Genomic DNA, 20348 nt, shown 5'->3' on the forward strand with positions numbered 1-20348 from the left:
TGGAATATATATAATTCATTTAGATATTTCTTACTATTTCTAATTTCATCTTATATGTTATTTAATATTATACTAATATTAACACTTTAATTTGTTTATTTTGTGTATGATGCAGGTTTAGTTTTATGAATCAAGGATTCTCTCGAAACCTAATAAAACACCATATTCAAGAAATAGAAATTTAGATGATAGTAACGTAACAAATAATACTTATGTTAGCTTTTTAGTTTTTCTTTTATATATATTTTATTATTAACAGCAAATCATATACTTAATACTTTTGTTTACCTTTGTTTTTGAATTGTTATATCAATTTTAATAGTTTACCAATGATAATAATAAATTATTATTACATAATAAGATACAAATCTTAAATAATAATAAAAACAAAGCCGTGCTTAGATTAAAAACCAAGAATAAAATTATTTTATAAATTAATGGTAAAAAAATGTAGGTAAAGAGAATATTTATTAAATCATTACTACGAATATAACAAATCCAAAAAAAATATATATATAAAAACATAAAGCTAAAACAAGATATCAATAGTATTTCGTATTAATTAAACCATAATACTAATTCATTCTCCCTAAACGCTAATTTAGGACAATTAGTAATCATTATCGGTTGATTAATGAAGAAGATAGGATTAATTATAAAAAATTAAAATTAAAAAAAATGTGATTAAGTAGCTTAATGGTGCTAAGTGGTGGGCGAAGACAACATCATCACCAACTCAAGACTATAGAGTATGTTATATAGTTGTCAATAACGTGCATATTAATGTTTATCATAATTAAAAAACACTTAAAAAATTTGCACTAAAAAAAATATGTATAATTTTTATATCATAATCTTATTGAATATAAGATAAACTTGAGAAATTTACAATAGTAGGTCTTCATCCTTTTAATTTTGTTATGATTAATTCTACAAAATGATACTTATGTATAATTTTAATAATGATCTTATTAATAAAAGATAAACTTGAGAAAACTCTATATTCTAATAACCCAAGTTTAATAAATTTATCATACCTATTTGAATCATAATTTTAATAATAATAATAAAAAAAATTATCAAAGTCGTGCATCGCACGGGCTTCACACCTAGTATTAAATAATATACTAGACACAACAAATAAAATAACAAATTTTATCATATAAATACGAAAGATACTAGTACTCGTATGTCTTTGTACGTACAAAGTTTCTAAGATCAAACACCTCTAACATTTTTCGCCGCCGGCAACTCGAATCGACAAAGTGGACAGAAGTGATTGATTTTGAACCACTTATCAACACAACCAGGATGAAAACAATGTTTACAAGGCGAGTACTTAACATCGTCTCCTATTTTCCACCCTTCAAGACAAACCGAACAAACTTCACCGCTATTAGCCAACTCTTCACTAGCTTTCTTGATCTCCAAACTTGCCACGAATGACTCGTCTGCAGGCACCACACCCGTCGGTATTATTACTCCATCTGCAAGCATGTCTCGGGCGAGGCCATCTATGATAAATGTGTGTAACTCTAAGAAGCGACTTATGGTGGCAATTCTTCTCGTCTCGCTCAAGGGCATAAGGTACACTCTGTTGTACCTGATTTCCATTAAATCTTCCATGTACACGAGAAAATCTTCCAAGGCAGGAGTATTATCAAAATATGGTTCACCGAGTTGTTGATAATCATGGCTTAATGATGACATTGTTTAACTAATTATGCTAATGATCGAAAGTGGTTTGTGTTGTACAATGTCCGTACCAGAATACTATAGTCTCGCAAATAATTTTTTTGGTGATATTGAAAGAGCTAGAATTGATGGAATAATAAAGGTAAGCTTTTGGTGGTTTGTATAATAAGAGTGCAATATATATGCCGATGTTATGAATTAGTAGGATATAATATATAAAATTTGGGATATTAAAGGATAAGATTATAATGCTAAGTAGTTTTGATTAGTTTCCAAAATTTTTGTAGGGTTAGCTTGTTATGCAAGGCTTGTAAGACCCTGTACTTTCAAGCTTCTGGCAGAGGAGAGTAAATTATTAGTATTATTATTCTTATTATTATTATAAAAAATTTGAATATACCAAAGAAATTAATAATAATAATAATAATAATAACTTTCTCTATTCTAAAAAAAAGAAATAAAAAAAAAAATAAAAAAAAATAATAATAATAATAATAATAATAATAATAATAATAATAAATCTTTATAATGAAATTTCATTATCATATGTCTTAATTATAGAGTTATATGTATACACTACTACAATAATTTTTACAATAATAATATAGATATTCTACCAGAAACTATAATACACAAAAAATCAAATTTATCAGAGACATCTCTTACAATCTTTAATTTTTTTCCCCTACTATTGTAACATTATAGTTGACTTAGGGCCTATATACTGAACTGAGCTGAACTGATTGAAACTGAACTGAACTGAATATTTTATGAGAGAAGAAAATTAGGAATTGAACTGAATTGAAAATAAGCTGAAGAGAACAAACCCTTACTTTTCCAATAATTTCTTTCAATTGGAACATGGACATAATCCTTTCAAATACAAAATAATTAATATTAAGTTACAATTAAGTTGTTTAACAAAATTTATACAATAAGTAACATAATTAGATTAGGTAAAATAAAACTAAACATACATCTTATAAAATAATGAATATCAATCAATTTATTTTGTTTACCATCAGAAAGCCTTGATATACTTACATTATGATAAATAATATTCACATGTTTGTGTTTTTTGTATAGTATATATATATATATATATATTGTCTATCTACAATTGAAAAAAAAAATCAAAATTATATTTTTAAAAAGATGTGTACAAATCTTTATAATATCATCCTATCTTATATATTTGTGGAGTAGCAAATAAATCTCTTATAAAAAATTTTATCTAATCATGAAATGGGTTGCTAGATAAGATAAAAATTCAACTTTATTGTTTTTTTTTTTTTTTTTTTTTTGAAGAATATTGATAAAGAGTGAACGTTATTGTTATTTATTTATCTTATAGAATATTGATTTTTTTTAAAAAAATTGAAGAATATTAGTTAATGATTAATAATTTATATTTCTTTTAAAATAATTTAAAAAAAATTGATTGAACGTTTTCTTAAAAACAAAATGAACATATATTTTCCTATTTCAAATATTTAATTTTAAAGAGTTTGTGTATAGTAATTGTATAATTTACAGTTTTTTTTAATTCAAATCCTAATATCAAAAGATCATCTTTTAAAAAAGATAATTTTTAGTTTAAAAATAATTTAAATCTTAATAAATCATTATTCGTCGTTTTTACCTACGTGGCAAAAAATTTAAATTTCATTCGCCACTTTTGCTTATGTGGCGAGTGAATTTTTTAATTCTAAAATAAAATACAAATCTAACTTTTAATTGGTCGAAATAATGTTGTGCAATGCACGAATTGTCATACATATATCTCAAGAAAATATATTTTCCTATATAATCTAAGTGTTTTTTTTTTATAATTATTTGATTTATTTTACAATTTAATAATTTCAGACAAAAAAAAAACAAATAATAATTTAATTAAAATGATATTGCCAATTACAACAGTATAATTTTGTAATGTAATTTACAATGCGACTTAATTTATTGTTGTTTTGTATTTTATTTGTTGTTAGTTAAATGACAATAATATGATTTCTTACAAAAAAAAAATTGTAAATATGATATTTCATTGATTAGATATTAGGATAAAATCTTTGATGTGAAAAGATAATAATTTTTTATTTTTAAAATAATTTAAATCCTAAATCATTATTCGTAGAACAAAATCAAAAATAAAAATAAAATAATAATAATCAATTTTGAACAAAATTATAGAACAAAGTTGACTTTAATTGATGTATGAACGTAATCACACTGTAATTAAAAATTAAAAATGAAGTTAATTTTATGACTTAATTAAGCTACCTAAATCATAAAAAAAAAATTAATCATAAAATTAATTGTTAAAAACAAAAAGGTTCATTAAAAGATTTAGTAAATGTAAACGATTTATAAAGATATAATACCTCTTCATCTAATAGGATCATCAGGCGAGAAACTCGTACTTTAATATTCCAAAGATTTTTGCTCGAATATAATTCTCTGATTAAATTAGATCTGCATGTAAAAACAAAATTCAGTAAACAAAACATAAACATATAATCATTAAGTATCCCAAATAAACACAATTTAAGCAATAATCACAAATATACATTTAAACATGGTTTTTAAAAATTAGGCTAAGAATTACTTAGCCATTGATGACCTAATAAAACTGACACAAAATTAATGACACAAAATTTGCTTGGTTTGGTTTTGTATTGATATGAAATTTCTTGGTGTCATATGATAAATCGATTTATAATGGTAAATATCACAAATTTTAATTTAATTATAATCAAGGAATAATTTTTATTTCTTATCATAAAAACTATTAAAATTTATCTTATAATAGTATGTATATAAATTCTATATCTAAAGATGATTATTTTAAAAGATATTTTTTAGTTTTTTAAATAAATTAAATCCTAATAAATCAATATTCGTTGTTTTTACTTACGTGACAAATTTCTTAAATCTCATTCGTCACTTTTGTTTAGGTGGCAAACGAATCCAAAATAAAATACACTACTAGAAAATAGGCAATCAACGACGGAAAAAATCCGTCGGAAAACCCTCAAATTCCGTCGGAAACGCCTATTTCCGACGGAATTCCGTCGGAAGGCACCGTCGCATACATGTTGTAAGAATTTCACAATATTCCGTCGGAATGGACCTTTCCGACGGATTTTGTTCTGTCGGAGTCAAGTTTGACTTATTTGGAAAGTCCGTCACAATGTTCCAACGGAATTTTTCGTCGGTATAAGTTATATTCCGACGGAATTTCCCGTTGGAAGAAGTATATTCCGTCGGAAATAGTATATTCGACGGAATTTTTCGTCGGAAACGTCATTAGAAAAAAAAAAAAACCCAGCCCTGCTCACCACCACTCCACCACCCTCTAACTCTAACCCTAAGCCCAGACCACCCAGCGCTACCTACCACCACTGAACCCAGACCCACGTATCACCTAGCCCAGATCCTCCTAACCCAGACCCACCCGCGCTTCCCCACACCACCAGCTACCACTGAACCCACCCACGCCTCCCCAACCACCAACTACCACCACCTTAGCCGCCAGATCTACAAACCACCACCGAAACCCACCACCCACACCCAACAACGAAACCTACCTTAAACCACCACCCATACCCAGCACCGAAACCCACCTTAAACCACCACCCACACCCAGCACCGAAACCCACCTTAAACCACCACCCACACCGAAACCCACCTTAAACCACCACCCACACCCAGCACCTAAATTCACCACCCATACCCAACATCGAAACCCACCCAATAAAACATCAAAAAATTCGAAAAAAACAACCGAAAAAACTCAAAAATCTAACAACAAATTAATGAAAAAAAAGGTTACGTACCTTAATTCGATCACACAAAACCTTGAAATTGGGTTTACGAGGCCAAATTCGACCATGAAAACTCTAGATCTAGAGTTTTCATGGTCGAATTTGACTTGAAAACCTTCGTTTTAACCATCAATAACCTTTTCATTGTCGGAGTTGTTGTCGATTATAGCGGTTTGTAGTTGTTGTTGACGGTGCGAGAGTGAGAAAAAGATGAATAGCAGGGAAGAAAGAGAAGAAGATAGAATGAAGGAGGAGAGGAAATCAGAGAGGAAGAAAAGAGGAAAGAGGCGGAAAGAGGAGAGAGAAAAGAGAAATGAAAAGGGAAGGGGGAATTTAGGGTTTTTGGGTTTTTGTATCGTTTTTTATCTTTTTTTTTAAAATTATAAAATCCGTCGGAAAAGCTTAAATTCCGTCGGAACTTTCCGACGAAATTAAAATCCCTCGGAATTTTCCTATGGATTCAAAATCTGTAGGAAATTAATATGTTCTGACGGATGTTTTTCCCTCGGAATTGACCACTTCCGACGGAAATTTCCGTCAGAGAAGCAATTTTCCGAGGGAAATTTCCGTTGGAAGCAGTAAATTCCGAGGGAAAAAAATCCGTCGGAATATTTTCGAGGGATTTTCCGTCGGAACTAACATTTTCCGATAGATCTAATTTCCGTTGGAAAATTCGAATTTTCCGAGGGAATTTTAGTCCGTCGGAATCCAGCCTATTTCTAGTAGTGATAGAAATCTAATTTTTAATTGGTCGAAAATATGTCTTTGCTTATGTGGCGTCAAATGCTCTTAAAAAATGCCTACTTTATTTATATACTCCCTCCGTTAATTTTTATTTGCAACTTTGGGGCAAATTGCGATTCACGAGGCAAAAGTTAAGGGGCAAATATTAGAGGAAGTATAATGGTGATTAATATATTATAGGAGTATGTAATTAAGGTGGAAAGAGAATGTTTAAAGAAATCAACCACCCACTGCCACCACCACCGCCGCCTCCACCAACAACACCGTCGCCTCCACCAACAACACCGTCGCCTCCACCAACACCACCGTCGGCTTCACCACCACCACTACCACCCCAACGAAACCACCACCGCAACCAACCCCACTAAACCAGTCCGCAACCAACCCCACGAAACCAGTTCGCAACCAACCCCCACGAAACCACCACCGCAACCACCTTCAACAAAACCCAAAACCCACGCCCTAGACCCACCTCTAACCCAGACCATCCAAAAATCCGGCAGCTCCAGCCACCCACTCACCCCACCGTAACCAAGTCACCACAATAACCCTAACCCAAAAAAATCGAACAAAATCCAAAAAAAACCCAGAAATTAAAAGATAAATCACCAAAAAAACCGAAAAAAATACAAAATTGTAGATCTACAATAATCAACAATAAAAATTACCAATAAAACGGAAAATTAACAATAGAAATACAATACAAAAACATACAATAAGCTTACAAAACGGAAAATTAACAATAAAAATTTTCCTCGCCGCGGTCGTCGGTGACAATATAAGCGTCGCGAAGTGGTTCTAGGTTTACCATGGTGGTGGGGGACTCGTTTTTTGGAAGTTGTGAGGATGAAATCTCAGATTTGAGGAGGAACAATGGAGAAAATTACAGAGGCGAAGGAGAGAGAAAGATGAAGAGGAATGTGGGTGGTTGAGAAAGACGAAGAGGTTAATTTAGATGTTTTGTAATATAATATGGGATTAAGGTTAATAAGAGGTAAAATTAAAAAAATCAGAAATTTTAAGTAAGGGTAAAATAGTAATTTTCAGGGTTTTTGTTCACCAAAAATGGAAATAAAATAGAAAGTTGCACATAATTGTTAGCAGACTAAAATGGCAAAAGTTGCAAATAAAAATTAACGGAGGGAGTATATTACATTAGATTAGATTTGTTTTAAAAAAAAAATGAACCGTGCATTTCACGGGCTTCATTTAGTGATATACTATGTAGAACTAATGAAATAACAAATTTTATCACATAAATACAAATGATATTTGTTTTAAAAAATACAAACAAACCGTAAGTCACACGTATTTCATCTAGAATATTATACTACGTAGAGGATATTGTACTCCCTCCACATGTCAATATGTCGTTGCCTGATAAATCAGTTTTTAAGAATGACATGATGCAAAGAAAGATGACATAACATTTTTTTTTCCCTCGAAAGATGACATAACATTGACAATAAAGCATCATGTCGAAAATATTTTACGAGTAAATATATCATGAGACCCCACTGTTTGGCCTTCTTGTTGCCAGCACACAACCAAAGGGAAAACTTTATGCCTGTTTACGCTGACATACACCCCAAATAAGTATTAGCGCATAGCACTTATGTGCTTAAAAAGTGTATAGGATGGCACTGATTTTCTAGTGGTACAATTCGAAATACAAAACATACGTATCAAAAAAGAAATTAAGCATTGTTTTTTACCACCTGCCGTCAAAAAAACCGATAAACCAAACGGAATTTTTTAAATTATTTGATTTTCGTGCCAAAAACATGGGCTTTAAGGGTTTTGGTGGGCATTTTGGCCCATGGATCCAATTTTGGGTCAAATTTGACAAAACAATAATCGTAAATGACTCGTTTTTTCTACTAAAAAATACCTTGATTTGCGTGAAACACGCAAAACGAGACATTTCCAATCAATCTAACCTAATATTGAACCCGTAGCACCAAAATGCCCCCTCTAAACCTATAAAGAACATATTTTGCGCACGAAAATCGAAGAATCTTTTTTTAAAACCGTTAGATTTAATGGTTTTCTTGACGGTAGGTGGTAAAAAACAATTTTTAAATTTTTTTTTGGTGGTAAAATAAAAGTTATAGAAGTTTTGGTGGTAAAAAACAATTTCGTGTTTCTTTTTTTTTTCTTTTTTTTTTGTCAAAAGTCAAAAAAATCCTTTTTTATTAGATGCATTATTTTTTAACACAATTTTTTGTATGCGGCCTGCTATACCGTGCGACAGGGGTGACTCGAGTTGCTGGGGTTACTCGAGTTTCTCGGTTAGGGGTTACTCGAGTTACTCGGTCAGGGGTTACTCGACTTGCCGGGGTTACTCAAGTTACTCGGTCAGGGGTTACTCCTGACCGAGTAACCTCTCAAGTAGCTCCGATCCTGACCAAGTAACTCCTCGAGTAATCCATGACCGAACTCCTCAAGTAACCCCTGACTGAGTAACCTCTGACCGAACTCCTTAAGTAACCCCTGACCGAATTACTCGAGTAACCCTGACCGAACTCCTTAAATAACTCCTAACCGAGTAACTTGAGTAACCCTTGACCGAGTAACTCGAGTAACCCCTGACCGACTAACCTCTCAAGTAACCCTTGAACGAGTGAACCCCTCGAGTAACCCCTGTCCGAACCCTTCAAGTAACCCCTGACCGAGTAACTCGAGTAACCCCTGACTGAATAACTCGGATAACCCCTACAAAATAACTCGGGTAACCCCTGCTACACGGTGTGGCCTGCTGCATCAACGTTTGTGAATTATACATAAGGAAAAATAAATTCTTGTGGGTAGTACAATCGTTGGAATCATCTCAATAAACCAATTATTAATGTTCACTTATCGTAATTTATACTTATTATTAAAGATATTATTGATCAAAGTTCTACATTAACATATGCGCATGCCAAGCTTCAATGGGGCACTCAACAAAGGGAGTATTCGGTACTTGCAGTGTGAACATATATGTTTTTTTTACTGAATTGAATATGGTGCAATATTTTGAAACATTTTCAAATGACAAGTGATACAATATTTAAAAAACTGAGAATTCGAGGAAGTATTAATTTATAGGGACAGCTTTAATTACTTTTAGCCTTTTCTTTTTTCTTCTTTTGATTTTTGATTTATTAAACTCCATATGATCCATATTTTATACAACAGTACTTCATTACTTCGTATATTTATTTCTACATGAGGTAGATTGACTCTTACAAAGTGTTAGCTCGGCTTATAAGTACGTATCTTACATTCTAGAGGTTTAAGGTTCAAATTTTATCAAGTGAGATTATTTGGATATAAGGATTCTCTCACCCTATCCCTTACTTCTGAGTATCTAGCTTGCAAAATTTGGATAAATCTAGTAAGCTCTCCATAATAAGAAAATAATTATTTTTTTTTAAAACCAACAAGAAAATAAATTTAAAAAACCAAACTCTATAACTTTAAGGATTACTCTTCTGCTACAATTAGTAGGTTTTGCCAGATTAGCAATGCAGCCGCCTATACGAAGGTAGACCACTAATGTTTTGTGAATGGGTCAAGGGGATTTTTAGCTCTTTTTATGGGGGTTCTGAATCTTCGTGTCGGTCTTTTCAAAATTATACGAAGTATTTCACTTGTTTTTATTTGGATGCAATGGTTTAATTGTTGCATTATTCACGTGCTCTACTTTGACACTCTTTATTTGAATGAAAATAGATTCTACGTTAGCCACTCACAATTGCTTCTTCAACAGCTAGAAGCGAAAGGTGGGTTTTATTTTTGATTTTTTATTACAAAAAATGAAAAACAAGAATTGTGAATTTGCTACTCCATCCATTCCTATACACCTGCATTACTTTAATTTATCAAAAGTATTAAAATACTCAAAGGAGTGGAATTAACAATTTATTGAAAAATAAAAAATGTGAGAGGAGTAAAATAGTAAAAATATAAAAACGAAGATTAAAATATACGTGCATTGCAATGTGGCTTTTCAAACCATAGCATGTATATACAGACATACAGTATACATATGTATATTGTATGTATGTGCATTGGCGCATTGCAAATAAAAAACGTACGCAAGCACCTTATGGTCAAAATGTTGTGGAAAAGAAGTAGCTTAAGTGCTTAACGATACCTTTGTAATTTTTGACTTTTTGAGGGAGTGCAGGGTGGCCTTTGGTTCAGTGTAAGGGAAAAACCTTTTCACAAAACCGCATCAGCAACATCACATGTTTAATAAATATTTTTCTTAAAAACTTTTACAAATATGACATACAGTTGTTAAATTCATTCCGACCAACATGCAAAAGCACAACAAATACCTTCGGTTCGTATTATATATGCAAATTTAGAATTTTTTATATTTTATAAATAATATATCAAAATTGCATATAATACGAACCGGAGGTAGTATATACAGTGGCGGATCCAGAAATTTATAAATGGGGGTTCAAAATAAACTTCCAATGATCATACCACCGCACAAAACATTAAATGTCAAAAGATACGTCACCGAAAATTACTAATTGTTTTCATCAATAAAAACCACATATAATTATAGGAGAAAACAAACTAAGATAAAAAACTTACAATTGTTCTCATTATCACCAAAATATTCCGAACACCTTTATCGGTGGCAAAGAGGCACCAGCCGACGACAGCAAAATCGGCTTACAGAATCCTAAATCACAATAGGCCGGTTTTGTTTCTTGAGTTGAAGAGAGAAAATTAAAATAAGGATTTTTGTGAAAATGGAAGAATTATTTTTTTCATTGACTACTTAATTGTTCCCCACCTCATGTGATAACCGAATTAAATTATTGTCTTCACGTGAACAGAAGAAGCTAGGTGCTATGGGTTTGTGGAAATATTTGGGCTTTTTATCTTATAATATCATATAATAATGGGTCTATGAACTTGATTACTTTTTTCAAATATACTATATATATGGATGATGGGGGAGATTCATAAGAATAACTCATCAATCAGTTCAAAGAACCTCATCTATATTAAGGAAACAAATACCTCTAAAATATGAGTACGGCTGAAGATGATCAGAATCAAGAAGTTTACTACTTTGAAGTAAAATGGATCCTCTTGTTTGTCATCAATATGTTAAGGCCAGAAGTTTTCCTCTTCTTTTCCTTGCATTATCCTTCAGGGCATACTTATATAAGTTTGATAATTGCTACGTCGTTATCCTATGGACTGAATTGGCAGTGCAGCATGGACAAAGGTGGCCTATTTCCCTCATCACAGCCCTCATTTTCTCCCTCATCTGTCCAGCTCCTGTTTTCTACTACTTCCGCCCTTTCATCCCTCTCCTCTGTATCTGGCCCTCATTGAAAACCTTGATATTTCGGGTTTTTTGCTGCCACTGAACCAACAACAGGCAACACCAAGCACCTCCTCACCCTCTTACAAATTCGATTCCTAGATGGATGGTCCTTGCTCATTACAATTGCATTCGCTTTCTCTCTCCTCTGCCCAACCCCTGTTTTCTTGTACCTCTACCCATGGATCCTCCTCCTTTCTCTTTGGCCCTCCTTCTTTCTCAGCCATCTTTACCTCCGCCTTTACACTGCTCTCTCTGTGTTTCTAGCTATTTGTTTGCCTATCATCCCATCCCCACCAGAGCCACAACATGAAGAAGTTCCTGATCCTGCTTTCTTGGTCTAGGATTTTCATTTTCTTTGTAAATATTGATATCCGCTTGTATGTTAATTTAGATTGTAATGTCTTTCTAATCCTATTGAAGTGCAGGGTTATTCTAATATAGTATTGTTATTTCTGGGATGCTGGATTTTGTACGTTTTAATAAAATAAAACAACGTAAAAAGTACAATTAGAGGCTGTTTGGTTTTCAAGAGAGAAAGAGAAAGGGATACAAGAAGAAAGGAAAGAAACATCTCAACGGAAAAGAAAGAATAATAGAAATTAAACATCTATTACTTCTCTCACCCATGCTACATCACATTTACAATTCATCTCATGGTGTCGTCGCCACCACTACCCTTGCCGCCGTGCTACCGCCACCATCCCCTCCTGCTGCCGCACCGCCACCTCTGCTTTAACCTTAAGTATTTTACCACCACTGTGGTTATATTTGAGGTTCTAAAGTTTAAATTCAATCTAGAAAACTCCTACCGTTTTTATGCTTGAATTTGACCATCTAAAGTCATAATTGAAGATATAAAAAAGTACATCTTCATTTTTACTCGTTATATTAAATTTTCAATCATGGTCGTGAATTTTTGGGTGGATGTTGGTGGTTATGAGTGTGTAGGGGTGCGTTTTCAAGGTGGTACGGGTTTTTTTCCGGGTAGGTGGGGATTGTTTTGGGTGGGTTATTAGGGTAGTTTTTGAGTGGGTACTGGATAGGGTGTGGTCTTACTGTCTTAGGGGGTTGGGAGTGGTTTCAAGATGGTTTAGGGTGGCTGGAGGGGTGGGTTAAGGTGGTTTTTGGGTGCTATTGAAGGTGGCAATGGTGGGGTAGTGCCAATGGTGTTGGTGGTGGTGGGGGTGGGGCAGTGCATTGTTGGCAGAAAGGAAATGTATATACCAGTGGGGTAGGAATTTAGGAAATCAAAGTACAAGAATTTGGGGTAAGGAGATAGTAAAAGGAAGGATAAAAATGACATTATAAACAACAATTGAGCTTGTTTATTCCATTGTCCTTTTTTAATTATCCCATACCAAATTAATTTTAATTTTGATTGTATAGGAACAAGCCCCTAATTTCTTCACCTTATTTTTATTGAAATGAAATTATTTTTATTGAATTGCAATTAATTTTACCGAACTGAAATTGATTTTCTTAATTAAAACTTATTTTTACCGATTCTCTATTACATTTGTTCTAAGATTACTAATTTTTAATACTTCCTCCGTTATTTTTTTATTGCACCATGAAAGATTTCACGCTTGTCAATGCATTACTTTAGTTATTAATACCTTCAATTATTCTTTTGTAAAAATTATAAAAAAATTGATATTTGAAAAGTAGATTTCGAGAAGAATCTAACTCGTCTCACATGACTATATTTTTCCTAATGGATAAATTACAAATGATGGTCAACGAAGATTAAGTGAATAGTGTAAAAGTCCTTATGGTGCAATAAAAGAAAACGAAGGAAGTAATTAAAAATAATTTTACTGAACTGAAATTATTTGAATTGAAGTTATTTTTAGTGAATTGAAATCTATTAACTAATACTAAAATAAAACATGCTGACATCATCTTTTACCAAATTTGTACACATGTCGCTTTCTCAAATAAAAATTTCCCACCTTAATGCTTTAATGACATCATCTTTATTTATTTATTTTTTTAAAGCAAAACTACTCTATTTTTATTGCTTTGAAAATTATTTTATAAATTATGACTAAAAAATCAAATAAATGCCTCTAGAGACTAACTATACAACGGCTAATATATTGTATACGGAGTATTTTTTTTCATATTTCTTTAATATGCATCCTTAAATAGTTTTCTTTCAACTATTTCAACTATTAATTGTAAATAATGTGGTTCATATATCCTTAATTGTAAATTATTATATATCTAATTTTAATCCTTATATACAATGTAATGCAACATATCATAAATTACTAGAAAGACTAATGCTAGCCGTGCATCGCCAGGGATAACCTAGTGATTTTTAAGAAATATTATTTTTTAAGGTGAAAAATAACAGGCCAAGGGCAGAGGAACAAAACTACCACCAATCCTCATCTCTCATTCTACAACCTCCATCACCCACAAAGAGAACTTTAACCGCCATCAGCCCCCCAGTTTTCATTTTTACCCTTTGTAGAGATGGGGGGAGGTTTTTGGTTGTGGAGGAGAAGGGGGGTTTCCAATGGGTGAGAGCTAGGGAGGGATTTTGTAGGAGGGTGGTTTTTGGTGGTTGGGGATGATATTTGTAGGTGAGGAGGATTTTTAGGTGAGTGGGCAGAGTTTGATAGGCGGGGGAGGTATTATCGAGAGGGTAGGGTGAGTTATCCAAGTGGTTTGTTAGGGCGGCAGGGTGGGATTGGTGGGTGTAGGGGTGGTTGGGATTAGGCAATGCAAGCGGTTAGCATGGGTGGTGAGGCAATATTAACGGTTGAATAGTGGTCAAAGTAGAAAAGACCTTCCCTTAGGTCAAACCCTATAAGGCAGGCTCTATTTTCTTCACACCTCAAAATAATAATATTCTAGTAAAAATACTTTCACTTTAGTTTAGCAAAATAAGTTTAGTTATGTAAAAATCAGTAACTTTAAAGAGTAAATATATTAGAAAATAAATGAAAATTAGTTTAATTAGTAAAAACAATTTCAATTCAGCAAAATAATTTCATTTCTGTAAAAATAAATTCCGTTCGGTAAAAATAAGGTAAAGAGAACAAGGTCTTACATTATAAAGGGGTAAACATGGTAGAGGAAAGAGGGGGAAACAAGAGGGTAAAGGGAATAAACAATGACCCAACAAATAAGTGAGGGAATTAAAAGACTTCATTCTCATAACCTTTCCTTAAGACCCCATACCAAAAACCCTTACTTCTAATGATCATCCACTTCAAGGTTATGAAGTTAGCATACATTATTTCTCTAGAAAGTAGAAATTCACGGTTTATAACAATTATGCATTTTTTTTTCTTCATTTTATGACAATTTTGTATTGAATAACGTAGTACTCTGTATTTATTCAACAACAAATGTTTGCCTGTACCCATTTCAGGGTGTTCAAGATTGTAAAAAAGATTAAATAACATAAAATTAGAATGCAACCCCGACTATAGGGAAAAGTCTGGTTTACATTGTGCGGGTTAATGTTCATCAAAATAAAGAGGAGCAGAGGTGAACCAACCTTGCCCTCTTACACAAAGTGTGAAAAGCCAAATAAGAGCATCAATAACAAGTTAGCAACTGACAAAATCTATTAAGTGGCTTGAGTTACTTACCACCACATATAGTGAAGCATAAATTTATAATTCGGCTTGCCAGAATGCTAGATAATCAAAATATATTGCAGCACATTTACAAAGACACAAAATTTCAGACATCATTGAAATATCTTTTAATATTGTATATCATCAAAACGTATATAAATTATGAACTCTAAGTTGCTATACAATCACGAATAAACTCCCTCAGAGCTCATACATTGCTGCAATTATAATGCAATTATTTCCATTTAGGAAACTGGATCTTAATCCGTATGAAGTCCATTGAAAAAAAGAGTAAATAGGCCAGGACATCCCCCCTCCCCCTCCCTTTCGCAACCATTCATTCTTGATAAGCAAGTAAAGTATCAGGTTAAAAACCTATTTATTATATTGGCTTCTCGCGGCTCCTTCTAAGTAGCTGGTTCCGGCCTCCATAAAGTCATTGGGCTACCACTTTTAGCACAAAACCTTTGATGTCAAAATCCTCATCCTTGCTTTTAGTAATTACACCCTAATAAAATGATACAAATCCACATTAGTATAAGTAAAATCACCAAATGTCCAAAATACCATGCCATAGTGTAGGGGTGAAGCATCAACCTTTTCTGTAATGATACCAGATATTAAGTTTGCTGGAGTAACATCAAAGGCCGGATTCCAAACAGAGATCCCAGATGCAGCAACTTGCTCTCCAAGTCCTCCACGAGAATTCAACAATTCCTTTGGGGACCTTTCCTCAATGACAATGGATTCTCCAGAAGGCAAGGACAAATCAACTGAGGTAAGAGGTGCAGCAACATAGAATGGAATACCATGATGCTTTGCACACACAGCAAGGCTGTAAGTTCCAATTTTATTAGCAGTATCACCTACAAATAGCATATTAAATCAATGAATGCCACTTTATCCCCTGCCCTCCATGAAAAAAGTAAAATTCAACAACTCTGAGTACCATTCGCAGCCACACGATCTGCACCTACAATGACTCCTTGAACACATCCAGCCTTCATCAAGGCTGCTGCAGCAGAATCTGCTATCAGCGTAGCTGGGATATTGTCATGCACCAACTCAAAAGCAGTTAACCTAGATCCCTGTAAGAGAGAGTATGAAGCATGAGTACAGAAAGCCTTAGAGAAATAGGGCAGAACCATACAACGAAAAAGAAAAGCAATAATCACAATAACATACTTCCTCCGTTCATTTTTACCTGACCCGCTTTGACTTTTACACTATTCACCACCCCTTCTTTGACCATCTTTTGTGAATAAAATACAAGAAAAAACTTATTCATGTGGGATCTTTTTGAATTCTTCTCACAAAGTACTATCATAATATGTAACTTTTACAATTTTACTTATGGAGAATTAAAGTTATTGATTATTAAAGTTTTGCATTGGCAAACGTGATAAAAGAAATAGATCAAGTAAAAAAGAACAGAGGAAGTAATAATTATGAAATGATAGTAAATCAAACTAATCGTTTTCGCTCTTCTCTGACTTTGCCATATAATCCTGTAAGACACTAAGACTTAAAATGTTACATTAGATATGTCACATAATATGCTTAATAACTAAAAATTTGTCCATATTTTAAAGACACAAACACACAATTAATCAGAAATATAAGCTGGCCGTTTAATGGCCTGTTCAGTGATTTTACTTACCCACATGGACCCATGGCCCATTCACTCATCAACACTCCCTCTAGTCCTCTACAGCACATATTTCAATATGAAGTTTGAACTGTGAATCACTAGCATGTTCCTTTGCCATATGCTCAAATTGCTCATGATAGAATTTCCCAGTCTGGTCTAAAAATTTGTGATTGCATGCCTAGACACCAATACTGAAGACACCACATTTATTGATTTATGCTGCCAATGAAGCTCTGCGCATAGGACTATTTAAGACAGAGCATAAATTTTTTACCAAGGCCATAACCTTCATAGCTCCCCCCAGCATAGCTTGCAGAAGATGGGTGGATGTCCATGCTCCATATACCCAACATATAAAGATTAAGAAAAAAAATTTAAGGACACGGATGGTAGGATACATGTGTCTTTTTTTAATATTTCACCCATGCCCAGGGGAATGCATAGGAGCAACCTCCACAGACACACTGTTTTCGTACTGTGAAATTAGGCTTGACATGATTTGCTGGATGCTCACATCTTTCAAGACCAAATGGATTTTATCTGGAAATTAGATGATGATGCAAACAAGCTCAAAACACGAGCAGACTGTTACAATGTTACCACACATTTATGATTACCAAAAGCCAAAAGGTGTTTGGAAGCATGAAATATCTCCTGCCCAAAACTATCAGGGTGATCTAGGTTATCAAAAGCATCAATTGTTCCAGGGTCAACTTCTTTAACTTATAGTATATCTGATTATCATGATTCTTTGACAATTTCAAGTGACAGTAAATACTTAAATAGGATACTATCCCATTTAAAATGCATTACTGAAGCCCAAGTGCCTCAAAAAGGATGTCTGGTTGCAATATCCCATGGCTTTCTCATTTTTGAGTTCCAAAACCCAATTTGGGAAATCACCATCACCATGAGGTCCATCACTAAATGTCTCTAGATATAGAGTATCTTAGAATAATAGGTGAAGGGAAGGCAAGAGAGGAAGAAAAACCATGGATTGGAGCATACAAAAGGAGAGAAACAATGCATTGATATCACTCTTCAAATAGTTTACTTAGAAAGGACCAGTTATCCCTCAATACTTTTCCCTTACCACCAAACCCAAAAATAGAAAGAGTAAATCAAAAATATTTATGAGCATACGGGGTGAACGGGTTACAGGCTTACAGCACTTTATTTCCAATAACAACAAAGCCATCTTTTGTTACCTTTTTGCTAGATCTCAGACATCATGCATGAATGCTAATGCATTGGCATCATTTTTTTTATATAAATATAGCATATAGACAATGGAGTAAACTGATCTACACATCAATAGACAACGCCTGCCAGTAAAGCCATGCATCACCCTTTTTTTTTTTCCTCTTTTAGCTGGTGTTTGTGTAAAATAGTTGATACTTGATAGCCACCAACATTTTGAGTGTGGTGCATCACATGTACTTACTTGGTTGAATGGCCGAGTCTCCGTGCAATAGGCCTTCTCTAGGATTCCTTGGGCATGGACAGCACGAATTACCCCTAATGCAGTACCATATCCAGCGGTCGCAAGACTGTTAAGAAAAAGCCATAGCAGTCTCAACAAAATTGTAAAAAAATGACATCCAATAGAAATTCTACGAAAGAATATCTATCTTGCAATGAAATTGCAAGAACGTGTGTGGATATATAACTAACGGAACATGCTCAGATAGCTCGATACAGATATTATCAGAAATCATGATGTCTGAGAAACAACATACCTCCCAGTGTTGCAATGAGTCAAGATGGATATTTTCTTAGCATCGTTCAACTGACTTTCAAAGCAACTAGCTCCATAAGAACCAATTGCTTTGTTTGAGGCAACATCATCCTCAAGCATTATTTCAGCAGCTTCTATGTAAGCCTAGGACACCATTATGGAGCATTTAATGAATTTAAGATACATAATAAGCAATTTAAAGTACAAGAGGAAAAAGCTATCCTACCTGAAACACAGCATTTGCTTCTGAACGCGTGGAAGCAGCTTTGACAGTGATTTCTTTAAGTTTTGTGGCAGCATCCGAAAGGTTCACAGCAGTTGGACGGCTATACATACATAAAAGACGAATGCAAAATCAGCATACACACCAATTTGAGAAGTCAGACACAGAAAATTTTTATTCAAACAATGACTTGGTTTAATACGATCAACTTGTTAATGATACTTGCAACAAACCTAGAGACTAGATATTCCAATTTCTGCGCAAGAAATGAAGCAGCAGCATCAGCAGTCCCTTGGAATGTTTCTAAATTAACAGCTTCCACGGCCAGAGAGAGGGCAGCTGCGATTGCAATTGCTGGTGCTCCACGAACCACCATTTCTTTAATTGCAAACCTGAATTAGAAGAAGACATTGCTTAAGAAGGGCAAGTATATCCTCTAAAGATTGAAGAAAGAATGACAATCAGTTTTTCCTAAAGCTTAGTGACATCTAAACAACAAGCAGTAATGGTGATTGGCAATAGTACTGAATCATCCAATAAACTGAAGTATTTTAGGCACCAAAAACACCCCATAAATCCCAGGAATTATCTAGTTTCATGAAAAGACGCTATCTATAGCACAATGCTACATGAGATAGGTTTTCCTCTATAATTGGCGATTTCGTCACTCGAGTTATATCACTGAATAGTCAAGCTATGTATATAACTGGTTCACATCTTTTGCTCTCAAGTGAAATATACACTATAGAGTGCAATCAAAACCTTTTCTAGACAATATATTTTCTCACATTCAACCAAATGACCAACCAGATACTCTGATAGACATATATTTAGTACACTGCGATGAAACCCGAACTCAATAAGTCTACGATTCAGGGTTAGGGTGATGCCTCTACAACCAGGCCATAACGTGTTGCTCATCCTCAAATACAGTACAGTTAATCTCATATAGATAGTTAAACAAAAATTTATGCAACTCCATAATATACCTAATTTCTACCATTTGTGCATCTTACAAACATGGTAACAAAGTTCCGAAATCAAAATAAACCAAAATCAATCAATAATTATAATAATAAAAAAAATAAAAAAAAAAAAAAAAACTAATAGAAATACCATCCATCAGAAGCATTTTTAATATCCAAGTAAACAGTTTCCAAAGGAAGCTTCCTCTGTTAAAAATCAACAACAATTTACAGCATAATTAGCGTACAATTTCATGATTTTTTACAAATTAAATGATATAATAATTTGAAGAAATTGATAAAGTAGGCGAATTTGCAGGAGAGAGAAAGTGAACCTGATCGAGAAGCTGAAGTGAACCACGCTTGTAGCAGATTGATTGAAGAGCATGAATTTCGTTGTGAATGGAATTATTCGCCATTTTTGAATGGAACTATTGTTCCGTAGAATGAAAAAAAAACCCAGAAAATTGAAGTGTTTTCCTATTGGAAGGGGTTTTGAGTTGCTTTATACGGAGTACTGTATTAAACTTTGCCCACCGTGCTTAGAAAGTGTATAGGATGACACTGT

The 20348-nt window shown here is 33.4% G+C and overlaps 2 protein-coding genes across 3 annotated transcripts; both read right to left on the bottom strand.

Annotated features, from left to right (window-relative positions):
* Window positions 1-1218: 1218 nt before the first annotated feature.
* On the bottom strand, window positions 1219-1710 carry LOC110721752 (E3 ubiquitin-protein ligase RNF115-like). Its single transcript, XM_021900942.1, has one exon. The coding sequence runs from the start codon at window positions 1708-1710 to the stop codon at window positions 1219-1221; it is 492 nt and encodes a 163-aa protein (XP_021756634.1).
* A 13597-nt stretch (window positions 1711-15307) lies between these two features.
* On the bottom strand, window positions 15308-20295 carry LOC110721795 (methylthioribose-1-phosphate isomerase-like). 2 transcript variants are annotated; one of them, XM_021900993.1, is made up of 9 exons: window positions 20116-20295; window positions 19932-19987; window positions 19049-19207; window positions 18819-18918; window positions 18594-18736; window positions 18299-18404; window positions 16153-16291; window positions 15801-16069; window positions 15308-15711 (listed from the first exon to the last, which is right to left on the bottom strand). In XM_021900993.1, the coding sequence occupies exons 1-9, from the start codon at window positions 20197-20199 to the stop codon at window positions 15640-15642; spliced, it is 1128 nt and encodes a 375-aa protein (XP_021756685.1). In that variant the 5' UTR covers window positions 20200-20295; the 3' UTR covers window positions 15308-15639. The 2 variants fall into 2 exon arrangements, with proteins under 2 accessions (XP_021756685.1, XP_021756686.1); XM_021900994.1 differs by lacking the exon at window positions 19932-19987 and having other exon boundaries at window positions 20116-20278.
* Between the last annotated feature and the right edge of the window lie 53 nt (window positions 20296-20348).

This window comes from Chenopodium quinoa, unplaced genomic scaffold, assembly GCF_001683475.1.
Source record: "Chenopodium quinoa cultivar QQ74 unplaced genomic scaffold, ASM168347v1, whole genome shotgun sequence".
In the NCBI taxonomy this organism is placed as follows: Eukaryota; Viridiplantae; Streptophyta; class Magnoliopsida; order Caryophyllales; family Amaranthaceae; genus Chenopodium; species Chenopodium quinoa.